General features: G+C 44.7%; 1 protein-coding gene across 2 annotated transcripts in view; it reads left to right on the top strand.

Moving 5' to 3' along the window:
- Nucleotides 1-4200, top strand: part of OSGIN1 (oxidative stress induced growth inhibitor 1) — a 30167-nt gene extending 25967 nt beyond the window's left edge. For both annotated transcript variants that reach the window (XM_087971723.1, XM_026690311.2), the window contains exon 6: nt 1815-4200. In XM_087971723.1, coding sequence (XP_087827849.1) covers nt 1815-2820 — 1006 coding nt within the window. In that variant the 3' untranslated portion in view covers nt 2821-4200. The remainder of the gene's footprint in view (nt 1-1814) is intronic.
- Nucleotides 4201-13644: the final 9444 nt, after the last annotated feature.

Below are 13644 nucleotides of genomic sequence, written 5' to 3'. Positions count from 1 at the left end.
TAGTCATAGGGTACAATAAGCAATCAAATCATACTAGGAAACAGAATAAAAATCATTAGAATACAACCAACAAAGTTATACTCATACAGTCACAAGTGGGGAGGAGATGGGTGAAAGGAAGGAAGGGAAGATTAATAGTAATAGTAATGCAGACTTTGTAAACAGTTTGACAGTGTTGAGGGAATTATTTGTTTAGCAGAGTGATGGCGTTCGGGGGAAAACTGTCCTTGTGTAAACAGTAGCTTTAGGCTCAACTCTTTGAACATGAACGGTTGAGGGAATTGGATAGGTCCAGTCTAACGAAGAGAAGGACTAGGGGTGACATGATAGCAGTCTTCCAATATTTAAGGGGCTGTCACAGAGAAGAGGGGGTTTATTCTCCAAAGCACTTGAAGAAAGGCCAGGAAATAACGATATACAAACGTATCAAACAGAGATCCAATCTAGAAATAATTTCTCAATTTCCTATCCGTGAGAACAATTAACCAGTGGAATGGCTTGCCTTCAGAAGTTGTGGGTGCTCCATCATAGGAGGTTTTGAAGAAGAGACTGGTCAGCTATTTGTCCGGAATAGAATAGGGTCTCCTGCTTGAGAAAGGGTTTAACAGATTAACAGAGTTGAAAGGGACCTTGTAGGCCATCTAGTCCAACCCCCACCCACCCAAGCAGGAGACCCTGCACCATTTCTGACAAATGGAGTTCAGTCTCTTCTTGAAAGCCTCCACTGGTGAAGCTCCCACAACTTCCAAAGGCAACTTCTGTTCCATGTGTTGATTGTTCTCATTATCAGAAAGTTTCTCCTCGTTTCCAGGTTGAATTTCTCCTTGTTCAATTTCCATCCTTTATTCCTTGTTTGGCCTTCTGGTGCTTTGGAAAATAGCTTGACCCCTTCCTAATCTCTTGCAAATACACTGAAACTGCTATTCATTAAAAAAAAAAAAAACTCCTTTATTCCCAATGGTTCTGGGATTTGATGTCCTGAAGCACCAGACAAATTTGGTCAGGAAGACTTCCGTTGTCTCTTTTACACCCCAAGCAACTAGGGAGGGTCTCTTTTGAGCGTCTTGCTCCACCCGCTATCCAGCTGCAGGCCATGTCCCCTCTTCTCTGTCCATTTTCTAGGCAACATCCTTTTTGCTCCATGTCCCAAGGTCCTTCTCACCTACCATTCCAGGTTGTCTCCACTGTTCTGCTTCTGAGCAACCCACAGGCCGCCCATATTTCTCATCAAAGCAGGTTTACTTGTGTACCATGGAAATGTCCCCTTATGTTTTCATCCGATTTATTTGTAATCCATTATTAAAATGCTTTCAAATTGAGCTCAAAACCCTAGCTTTGGGTTACGAGCAGGGGGTGGGATTCTATCGGTTTGGACCAGTTCAGGCGAACCAGATGCTAAATTTGCATCTGGTTCACCGAATCGGTATTTGAACCGATTGGCTGGCCCCACCCACCCCTCCCCTCCCAGGAGTCTCCATGTGGCCCATTTTCAGTGCAGGTAAGTGCAGGGGCCATGTGGAGGCTCTGGGAGGGGGGGAAATGGGCCTTCCGGAAGTCCAGAAACGGGCCTGTTTCCAGCTTCCAGAGGGCCTCCAGAGCCCGGGAAAGGCTGTTTTTGCCTCCCAGAGGCCCAAGGGAAGCCTCCAGACCCTTGGGAAGGTGAAAAACGGCTCTCTCGGAAGTTCCAGTAGGCCCCACCCACAATGACCATGCCCACCCAGCAACTGGACAGCAAACTGTCCACCCCTGATTATGAGTTATGAGTGGTTTCCATTGATTATTGGTCTGTTCTGATCCATATTTTTGTTCTGCAGAGGCTTCAGAAACAACAGGGCAACTGCTGGCGACATAGTCCAATACTACCAATATTACGTGGCCAAGAAAGGGCTGAAGAAGAACTTTGTCTGTGGAACTCTGGTGACATCTGTGAAGAGACTGAACTTGGATTTGGAAGAGAGCTATGGCGGCCCAGATTCCAAAGACAGCCGGTCCATCTGGGGTTTATCCCAGGGACCCCAAGGAAACAGGGACAGCCTCTTTCAGGTTGATGGGATTGTCACCAACAGGGGTGGCACCCATCCCTTCTCCGTTTATGCAGAGAATGTGGTTTTAGCCACGGGGACCTATGATAGCCCAACCCAGCTTGGGATCCAAGGCGAGCATCTCCCTTTCATCCATCACACACTGTCGGCTCTCGAAGAAGCTGTCAAGAACAAAGAGATTGGGATCATGTCGGACCCAATCTTGATCGTAGGAGCTGGCTTAACGGCCGCAGACGCAGTCCTCTTTGCCCACCATTATAGCATTCCAGTGATCCACGTTTTCCGCCGGCGAGTCAATGACCCAGCCCTCATCTTCAACCAGCTCCCCAAAACAATGTACCCCGAATACCACAAAGTCCACCAGATGATGAGGGAGCAGGCCAACCCTTACCCAGGGCCGTACGAACACTACGTCAGCCTTCCCGAGCACCACGTCGTCTGCTTTTCGGAGGACCGGAAGTGCATCTTTGCGGACAAGAGTGGCCGTCAAAAAATACACCCAATCTCCATGGCTTTTGTCCTCATCGGCTCCAATCCCAACCTCGCCTACTTGCCCAACAATGGGATGGACTTGGCTGTTGACTGTGAGCAGCCGGTCAGTTCCAAGAGGAACCCTGTAGATGTTGATCTCTTTACGTACGAGTCCGTACATGAGAAGGGGCTCTATGCTCTAGGGCCATTAGCTGGGGACAACTTTGTGAGGTTTGTGCAAGGTGGTGCATTGGCCATCGCTAGCTCTCTGCTGAAGAAGACCCAAAATCCTCCTGAATGCCAGTGAATGTAACCTCCTCTTGGGTGACTCTTGGCCAACTTTTGAGAGTGGGCATTGGGTGTGTAGCTGGGTTTTCAGATATGAAGTCTCTCCTTGAAAGCCTTCAAAATGGGCCGGGCTAGGCCAAGTGTCCAGCCCAAGAAGATAACAGCAGAATCCTTGCAGAATGTTTGACTTCTTAATCTTTCTACTTCTGAGAGGTAGAGATTAGGAAAGCTTGAGTAGATCCCACGGTGCAAATCAGGTGTTGCCTCAGTTAAACCTGAAGCAAGTTATCTCTCCGTGCATAACCTGAAGACCTCCGTCCACATTATTCTGAACTACAGTGAAAGCACTGTTTGCATCCAAAATAATCCTTTTTGCTCACGGAAGAGCGGTGGCTTTCCATTAACTAATGCGCCCCATGGTTCTTCAGGGAACCTCAAAGTGAGTCAGAACAGAATTTCAGTAGATCCATGAATGCACAGCAAAGAATGGGAAGATCTGTAGTTCTCCAAGGCCATCTATGCATGGAAGTGCCTTTCCATTATAAGTGGTGGGCGGAAGGTGGGTCTGCATCCAACATAAAAGCCTGAAACAGACTCAAACCAACTCTCCAGATAGGCAGAATTCTCCAGCCGTCTTGGTTCCTGCTGAGATCTGGAAGGTGCCAGGTTTGGGGGGAGTTTAGTCTAGAACAGGATTGTCAAACTGCAGGCATGCGCTGGCCAGGCCCACCCGTTTTAGCGAAGGGGGAAAAAGTCACGATATGCCACGTGATAACAATGTGATGACACGAGTTTGACATCCCTGGTCCAGGACAGTGTTGGCAACCTTAAACACTCAAAGAGCCATTTGGATCCATTTCCCACAGAAAATTAAAACACCGGGAGCCACAAAACCTACTGGGGGGTGAAAAGCTCAATAAATTGCCAGTGGGTGTCGCACAATGGTGGTTGTGACACATATTTTGAGCAACAGGGAGCTGCAGCAGAGGGATGAAAAGAGCCACATGTGGCTCCAGAGCTGCAGGTTGCCAACCTCTGGTCTAGGAGAACATAACGTTGTATTAGCAAGCAGTCTGGGCTGATGGTTGGACTAACCATTGTGCGATTGTTACACTGAACAGTGAAACCTAACTGGCCACAGTTTCTTCATTTTCTCGGAAACGAAGTTCAAACCTGCAAAGCAATTTTGGATGCTACCACTCAGAATCTCAGGATGTTCTTTAATGTTTCCCTGGCCAGCGTTGCAGACAATGTTGAATTCCATCTATAAGTTAAATTAGTGCTACTAATTTGTAAGCACATTTTGTAAAATAATAGGGGTTTCTCCCCCCTAAAAATATAGAACATATATTTTCCATATGGCTATTTTAAAATTAAAATAAAACTGGATTTCTACAGATTCATTCTTCTTCTTCCATTTGCAAGTAAGCCATTGTCTTCTATGTGTTCTATTTTGAGAGAAAGGTATGTGGATTATTTATTGCTAAAGTTACTACTTGGCAGGACACAAGGAACACAGCTGATAACATGTTTGATAATAGGGACAAATCCCTTTGCAGATTCTGTTCTGATACATTTAGAACAACATTAAAAAGTACTGAGGGATTATTACTATTTTTTTAACAAGAAAAAAAAAATTGCACCGATTTTCTTGCTGGCATTTTTAGAGAATCTGTTCATACAGCTAGCTATCTTTAAATAATTCTAAATATGCGTTAACATCCTTTGAACTTGCACACTTGAAGGTGGGGAGAGAAGCTGCAATGAGCTGGAAGGGGAAAAAAAAAAATAAAGTTATGCAAAAACTAAAAAGAGCAAATTCACAAGTCATCCAGTCTTGTTCACACAAGAAATATACTAAAAGCCTGGATTGTACAACACGTTGAACTAATTAGTTGTGCTCATTGGGGATTGGAGGCATGCCTGGTGTTCTCTGAACTTGTTTTCTTGCAGACATTTCATTACCAAACTAGGTAACATCATCAGAGCTACAGGTGTTCTCTTCTATCACATCCTTGTGGTCTATGGGTGCTATTGCGATCTACTGAAATAGAGCTCCAGAATATTCAACAAGTTATCCTGTTGACTCAAAGGAGAGTGAAGGATAGGAAGCAAGATTTTGTCTACATTCCTCCTTTGACCTGCTCTTTCTTATGGCCTGCTTCGTATAGGCCAGCGGTTGCCAACTGGTGGGCCATGTTTTGGTGGGCCACAGAGAAATCTCACCCTCAGAGCACCCCCCAAAGCAATTAATCCAGGCTGCGCAGAAACATAAGGCTGCACCGTCCACATGGCCCATGGGAACCCTCTCTGCCCACTCACTCCTTACCTGGCAAACTTGCCTGCTAAATTGCTATTTTTCCTTTTTCCGACCATCATCTGCCAGGAGATTTAGATTAGCTAGGAAGCAGGAAATGGTTGGATTTCTTGCTTTCTAGCTAGTCTTTAGATCTTTAGATCTTTGGCTCTGCTTTTAAGCACAGCCGAACCTCCCTTAGGACTGAAGGTTCTATTATTCAGTGCAGACTCACTGCAAGCAAATTTTATCTGACAGACTGAACTAGCCGATGGCAGATAGATAGATCTCTGAATGAATCTGTGATTCTGTGAGCAACTCAATCTGCCTGCCTGCTTTGCCTGATTTTGAGTAAAAGTTGCTCTTTTTTTTATAAATAATTCAATATTTACATAAATATTTACAATATTTACATACAAGCCATGGCCAGCCAGACACAGGACCACCAAGCCTCACCCACAAATTAGGCCACGCCCACAGAACTGGTTAGTGGTCCCTGGGATTTAAAATTATGAGTTTGGTGGTTCCTGAGGTCCAAAAGGTTGGCGACCTCTGCTATAGGCCACCAAAAACTTTACAGAGGTGCTGATTTGATATTGAATGTCAGTGTTCCAATTCACCAACTCCAAACCAGAGAACTCCGAGACAAGCATCTTTTCAAAGCTCCATTTTATTAGAGTTGTCCTAATGCACATCTGGGAAAACCCAAATCTGACAGTTCTGGGTTTTCCCTTCCCAAAAGAAAGCCACCCCACGCACCCATCAGTCCATCACAGGGTTTGCCCAACCAAACCTTCATCCCAACTGAAGACATCCCTCCAGAAAATCCTCTCCAGGTGCAGGGCAACATGTCCTTGACTCTCTGAGAAAGAATGTTGTTGAGTCTAATTGTCCAACTCTCCATGAAATCCCCCCTCCCAATTTCCCAGGCACTAAATGTGGCACCCTTGAAGCTTCCAAGTAAAATATGGCTTCAAAGGCTGACATGAACATTAGCTGGGGGAGCAAGAAGGGAGGAGCATGGCCATGTGTTCTGACTGTTATGCTGATGATGCAATGGGCATTAATGACATAGCAACATTTGCATGGCGACAACATGATGCAACAGGCATCATTGTGACTTCTACTACAAGCTTACGACTGGAGAATCCTTTAATTGTCCTTTTATAACTCCCCCTTTACTCCCCTTTTACAACTCTCATCCCGTAATTAATTTGGGATGGAGTCAGGGCGACTGGATAGAGCTGAGCGTTTACTGGCCGGATGCCCTTTCTGACACCTACATGGAGTTCACAGCAGATTTTTTTTTTCTTTTCCCCCGGGAAGAGAAATATCTGCCCCTCCCTAGGATTGAACTCTCAACCTTCCGAAAGGGAGGCGATTAGCTTCACCGCTAGGCTACCACAACGCTCTTGTTCTTTTATTCTGTAAGCATCAATTTCTAGATTGCTCTTTCTCAACCTTGGAAACTTGAAGGTTGGACTTCAACTCCCAGAATTTTGGACTTCAACTCCCAGAATTCCTCAGCCAAAGTATCAGCTGGGGGATTCTGGGAGTTGAAGTCCCAACACCTCAAAGTTGTTAAAGATGAGGAACTCTTAATAGTGTTGCTCTTATGGTGTTAAGTCACACTTACAATGCTAAGTTCAGTCCTCAGTGGATGATTTGGAGTATTACAAACAGAACAAACAACTTCTTGTATTAGCAAGTCCAGTCCCCTATTGTATGAAAACCATAGTTTATAACAGTGGTGGCTAACCTTTTTGGGCTCCTGTGCCCAAAACTGTGCATGTGCTTACAAGCCCGCACTCGCGTGCTAGCACCCAGAAGTCAATGCGTGCCCTCCCACACCCCCTACACATGCGCGTGCAATCCCCACCCACCCACTCCCACCACCCCTTTACCTGCATTGTGCCTCACAGCTGATTTTTGGCCAGTTTGAGACTTTTTTCGACTTCCCAGAGGCTTTTGAGGGAGGCTTCTGCAGGCTTTGCAGGCTGAAAACTAGCCCTGTTTCATCACTTCCGGTATTTTTGGACAAACAGGAAATGATGAAATGGGGCTAGTTTTCGGCCTGCAAATCCTGCAGAAGCCTGCAGAAGCCTTCCTCAAGCCTTTGGGAGGCCGAAAAAGGCCTCAAACTGGCCGAAAATCATAGGTTCACCATCACAGGTTTATAATATATTGCTATATGTGCCTCTAGCTCAGGGGTCTCCAAAGTGGCAACTTTAAGCATAGCTAGCTGAGGAATTCTGGGAGTTGAAGTCCACAAGTCTTAAAGTGGCCAAGTTTGGAGACCTCTGTTCTAGCTGAATGCAGCTTAAATACCGTTAAAAGTGCTTTCTCCAAATCCAAGCAAATTTCCATTAAAGAAGTCAATGTCAGCCAAAGGTTCCAGATCAGTACACACTGGGATTAAAAGATGACCCTCATTCCACTTAAACAAACTTTCTGAATCCATATAGCACACAACCATGTCTTTTTTCTACCCCTTTCCCAGGACCTGCCTCCTCAGTCTTCAGTCTGGGAGATGCACAAGGTCCCAGCGCTATATATGTCTATGATTGCAACAAAGCTGCACTGACTGGACTGAAGTAAGATCAGTAAGGTGATCCAAGCCCTGGCTAAAAATAAAATGTGTTGGGCAACTTTTGAATTCCTGGGCCAGCAGACAAAGCAGAGAGCAAGAACATGTACATTTAAATAGGCTCTTAGGGATCTGATATATTTAGGGCGATGACGATTTACAAATTCCACTTGTGCGAGCCAAGTGGCTGGTGCCAGTTTATTTGCTACCACTTGTCCAGTCAGTTCCATCGTGAGTGAATGCAGCAGAATGCAGAAGCAATTTTTTATTTTATTTTTTGCAGAGAGGAAGCAAAGCTAGTTTCCTTCCTCTGTTCAAAGTGCAAAGGTTCAGAGAAATCTATTTCTCTCTATAAAAGTAAAATACCCCTCACGCATCATTACCGAATCTCCAGAACCATAAAGCCTACAAACTTGGAATTTGACGCGTATGTTCCTCTTGGCTTCTAGGTGCTCACTAAGAAAGGATTTTTCGAAATGACCATCACAGCATTAGTATTTCCTATATTATTATTATTATTATTATTATTATTATTATTATTATTATTATTATTATTATTATTATTATTATTATTATTATTATTAACACGCTCTGATGCTAAGGAGTTCTAGTCCCCCTCCCCACCTGAAAAGAAATCTGTTCCAAATGCAAAACACAAGCAGAGGAGTTTCAGTTTCAGTTTCCCAGCAGCAACCAGCTTTAGTACAGAACAGTTGAACTAAGCCACACCTAAGCTCCTTACTGTCTCCTTCTTGCTCACACAGCAAATACTGCTTCAGTTTCCAAACAGCCCTCAACTCTCTTACACACTGACAGGACGTTAGCCAGATGAATACCGATGGATCCTGGTAGGCAGAGACAGAATTTCCCCCCCATTATTTTTCTCCCCCAAAACTAAGCCCGACCACATAGTTTTGTAGCGAAGCACGGCTATAGAGCTAGTAGAATATATTCCTAGTATTGGAAGGGACCTTGGAGGTCTTCTAGCCTCCAATCTTTTGGGCCCCAGGGACTGGTCCCATGGAGAAAGGGTGATCCAAACGGTTTTGCCTGCTGCCTGCATCCCGTGGATGGGGCTTTGTTTGTGCAGCCTGGTTGCTGGCATGCCACGGGTTGGTGCCACTCTACCCAGTTGTGGGATTCATTTTTTTTTTTTACTACTGGTTCTGTGGGCGTGGCAGGGGAAGGATACTGCAAAATCCCCCTTCCCTCCCCACCCCACTAACCTGCTTTCCAGCTCTGTTCTCCTGTGCAGGGCAACCCAAAAAGATCCAGCTGATCAGCTAGGACTCAATGGGAGGCAGAGAAGAGATGGGGTTGGTGGGGCCAGTCAGAGGTGGGATTGGCCGGTTCTCTGAACGACCAAAAATGTCCACTACTGGTTCTCCAGAACTCCTAAATGCCACCTCTGCTATGAACCAGGAGTAGGAGACCCCTGTTCTTGTCCAAACCTCTGCCCAAGGCAGCAGTCTTTATACTGTTGGAAGAAATACCCACCTGGTTCAGTTGCAACCCGGGAGAAAGGCACTGGAGACAAAATGGAGGGTGGAGGCTGATTGGAAAGAGGGTTTATTGATGAAGCAGAACCACCAGGGACGTGATTCTGGGTAGCTGAACACATTGAGTTGAGAGTGAGGGGTTTTTATACCTTCTCTTGGGCTTTGAACTTGAGCTTCCTGTTCCTGTGCAAGAACATGTATTCTATTGGCTGTTGTCAGACTCCCATGGAGCCATGAACAAATCCTAGGAGTTTGTCTGAGAGAAGTTTGGTGGAAGTTTGAACTGCTGGCGGGTGGTTTAGCTGAGATGATGCAATGAAGGAGCTTTGGGCAATTCCTATTGTGGCTGAGGGCTAATCCTACCTTTGTTGGATCTTCGGTGAGGGTATTTTCCTATGAATACAGCTACCTCTCTCTTTATCTCTTAAGTGCTGGCATCTGCTGTTGAGGAAGGCTGGGGCTGCTTTCCAAGAGCATGTTTCTCCATTTCTCCAGGGAAATATAATATTCTGCCTTTTGTTAATATTTCTCAAAACATTTCATTCTTCTAGGAGAGGGGTGGGTGCTAACTTTCTACAATACCATCCCAGATAAATGGCTGTCCAACCATTTTTGATTGGACGGTGGTGAAGCACCCACAATGTCTGGAGGCAAGCTTATTCATTGATTAATTGCTCTCACTATTCAGGAAATTTGGGTGTTACCCTAAAAGAGGACCTGACCTGAGGTGCCCACATTGCAGCCCTGGTCAAAAGGGCCCAGCAGAGATTATACTACCTGAGGCTTCTCAGGAAACAACAACTGAATGAGAAACTGCTGGTGACCTTCTACCGCTGCACCACAGAGAGCATTTTAACATACTGCACCTCTGTAGGGTTTGCCAATTGCACAGGGGCAGATAGGAAAGCACTCCAGAGGGTTAACATCATTGCCCAGAGGATCATTGGTTGCCCTCTCCCCTCTTTGGAAGAGCTTTATAGCTCCCGCTGCCTTAAGAAAGTTCAAAACATCCTCAAAGATCCATCTCATCCTGGGAACCCTTTTTTTGGAACTATTATCATCTGGCAGACGGTACAGGACAATAAAAACAAGGACAAATAGGCTGAAAAACAGCTTCTATCCCAGGGCAGGAGCTCTTTCAAATTCTGCTGTATAGTGCAATGTTGGTGTGGTATTGGGAGTTTCCGGTTCAATGTGTGGAGTGTGAAGGATGCATGTTTGTGTTTATTTGCATGGTCATGATGTGCACTGAAGATGGTGTTTGATTTCGTTGTACGAGGTGCAATGACAATAAAGTAAACTGCAACTCAATTTGTCCTTCATTGCAGGTCGCTTCTCTCTTTGATGAGTTTCTATCTGTTGCTTCTTGTCATGCCCTCGTGTGCTTTGGAGAGTAAATCTACCCCTCAATTCTGTGTCTGCTCCTCAAATCCTCCTCAAGTCCTTCCTTTGCTCACCTTCCCTACAACAAGGGAAATCTGAAGCCTTTCAGATTGAAAAGAGTCTGAGGTTTTAGAGAGTTCTTGTGTACCTTTGACTTAGACCAGGGGTGTCCAAGACTTGTGGACTTCAACTCCCAGAGTTCCTCAGCCAGCTTTGCTCAAGCAGCATTGGCGCTCTCTCTCTCAATAGCTGTAGCTCTCTATCGATCTATCGCTTTATCTATCTATCTAATCTATCTATCTATCTTATCTATCTATCTAATCTATCTATCTATCAATAGCTATAGCTCTCTATCGGTTTATCGCTATCTATCTTCTTAGTTTCCTCTTCCTAACCTGGATCCACCCAGCTTATTGCATTTTGGGGAAGGGAGTAGAGGGAACCAGCTCTCCAAAGGTTAAAAATCAAGAGGTCATGGCAAGGGTCTACATATTCTCCAGAGAAGCCAGGACAACCCAGCCAGAGAGGTTTACATTCCATTCCCTTGCATGGATTCCCAGCCAGAGTGGGCTCTCTTTTCATCAGGCACTTTGCCATATATTCTTCCATCCTGGAGCCAAGAGAAGGCCAAATTTATGATAATTGGAACAGCACTACTTACGGGAAAAATCATTTACCAGTTCACCCTCATTGCAAGCAGCTATCTCTCTCTCTCTCTCTCTCTCTCTCTCTCTCAATAGCTATAGCTCTCTATCGATCTATCGCTATCTCTATCTATCTAATCTATCTATCTATCTTATCTATCTATCTATCTATCTATCTATCTATCAATAGCTATAGCTCTCTATCGATTTATCGCTATCTATCTATCTAATCCATCTCTCTCTCTCTCTCTCTCTCTCTCTCTCTCTCTCTCTCTCTCTCTCAATAGCTATAGCTCTCTATCGATCTATCGCTATCTATCTATCTATCTATCTATCTATCTATCTATCTATCATCTAGCTATCTAGCTATCATCTAGCTATCTATCACCTAGCTATCTAGCTATCATCTATCTATCTATCTATTTATCTATCTATCTATCTATCTATCGCTATAGCTATCGATCGACTTCTATCGATCGATCAATATTGTTGATCTATCTATCTATTATCTATCTTATCTATCTATCTATCTATAGCTATCGATTGATCTATCAATCGATCTATCGCTATCTATCTATCTAATCTATCTATCTTATCTATCTATCTATCTATCTATCTATCTATCTATCGCTATAGCTATCGATCTATCTATCAATCTCTATCTATCTATCTATCTATCTATCTATCTATCTATCTATCTAATCTAGCTATTTAATCTATCTATCTATTGGTCTATCTCTATCTATCTATCTATCTATCTATCTATCTATCTATCTATCTATCTATCTATCGCTATAGCTCTCTATCAATTGATTGATCTATCAATCAATCTATCGCTATCTATCTATCATCTATCTATCTATCTATCTATCTATCTATCTATCTATCTACTATCTATATGGTGATGCGGTGGCTCAGTGGCTAAGACGCTGAGCTTGTCGATCAGAAAGGTCAGCAGTTCAACGGTTCGAATCCCCAGTGCCACGTCACGGAGTGAGCTCCCATTCCTTGTCCCAGCTTCTGCCAACCTAGCAGTTCGAAAGCAAGTAAAAAAATGCAAGTAGAAAAATAGGGACCCCTTTGGTGGGAAGGGAACAGCGTTCCATGCGCCTTCAGCATTTAGTCCTGCTGGCCACATGACCACGGAGACGTCTTCGGACAGCGCTGGCTCTTCGGCTTTGTAATGGAGATAAGCACCGCCCCCTAGAGGCAGAAATGACTAGCACAGATGTGCAAGGGGAACCTTTACCTTATCCCCTCCTCTTTTTCTCTCCCCTCTCTCCCCCCCCCCACCAGCACTTACATAGACCCAACTGCAGCAACCATTGGGGTATGCATTCATTGCTTGCCAACTCCCTTTGTGCTGCCTGTGTCTTTCCTTTCTTTTATTGTGCCTACAAGACACTTATTGACTCTTGGCAACTGGCTGGACAAGTCCCAGCAGTTCTCTTGGCAAGGTTTTCCGAAGTGGTTTGCCCTTGCAGGCTTCCTGGGGCTGAGAAAATGACTGGCCCAAGGTCACCCAGTTGGCTTCGTGTCTGAAGCTGGAGTAGAATTGAGATTCTTCTGCTTTCTAGTCTAGTGTCTTAACCACAAGACCACACTGGCTCTCTTATTATGTCTCTAATGTCAGACAAATCTAGTGAAATGAAACAGCTGGTACGTGTCCTGGCATACTCTCCTTTTGCTCAGAAATTCTTTAGTTCCATGCTGGAGAGATGGGAAGGAACACAAAAACTACTCACAGTTTCCCAGGACCTGAGGGGCTATCACAGAGAAGAGGGAGTTGCCCTATTTTTCAAAGCACCCATGGGCAGGAGAGGAAGTAATGGGCAGAAGATCATTAAAGAGGATCCAAGCTGGAACTAAGGAGGAATTTCCTGAGAACAATTAATCAGCGGAACAGCTTTGCCTACAGAATTTGTGGGTGCTCCATCACTGGAGGTTTCCAAGAAGAAACTGGACAGGCATTTAACAGATTAACAGGGTTGGAAAGGACCTTGTAGGTCATCTAGTCCAACCCCCCTGCCCAAGCAGGAGACCCTACACCATTTCTGACAGATGGCAGTCCAGTTTCTTCTTGAAGACTTCCAGTGATGAAGGTCCCACAACTTCCGAAGGCAACTTCTGTTCCAGGGATTGATTGTTGTCACTGTCAGAAAATTCCTCTTTATTTTCAGGTTGAATCTCTCCTTGTTCAGTTTCCATCCATTATTCCTTGCCTGGCATTATTCAGGTGCCTTGGAAAATAGCTTGATCCCCTCCTCCTCTCTGTGGCAGCCCCTCAAATATTGGAAGACTGCTATCATGTCTCTCCTGGTCCTTCTCTTGACTAGACTAGTCACGTTCAGTTCCTGCAACCGTTCATTGTATGTTTTAGCCTCCAGTCCCCTCATCATCCTGGCTGTTCTTTGTCTGAAATGGTAAAGGGTTT

This window comes from Notechis scutatus, chromosome 9 (genome assembly GCF_049901735.1).
Source record: "Notechis scutatus isolate UNSWTSFEM ecotype Mainland chromosome 9, rNotScu1.2, whole genome shotgun sequence".
Lineage (NCBI taxonomy): Eukaryota > Metazoa > Chordata > Lepidosauria > Squamata > Elapidae > Notechis > Notechis scutatus.
Note: the sequence above shows the minus strand (reverse complement) of the source record. Positions and strands in the feature narration are given on the sequence as shown.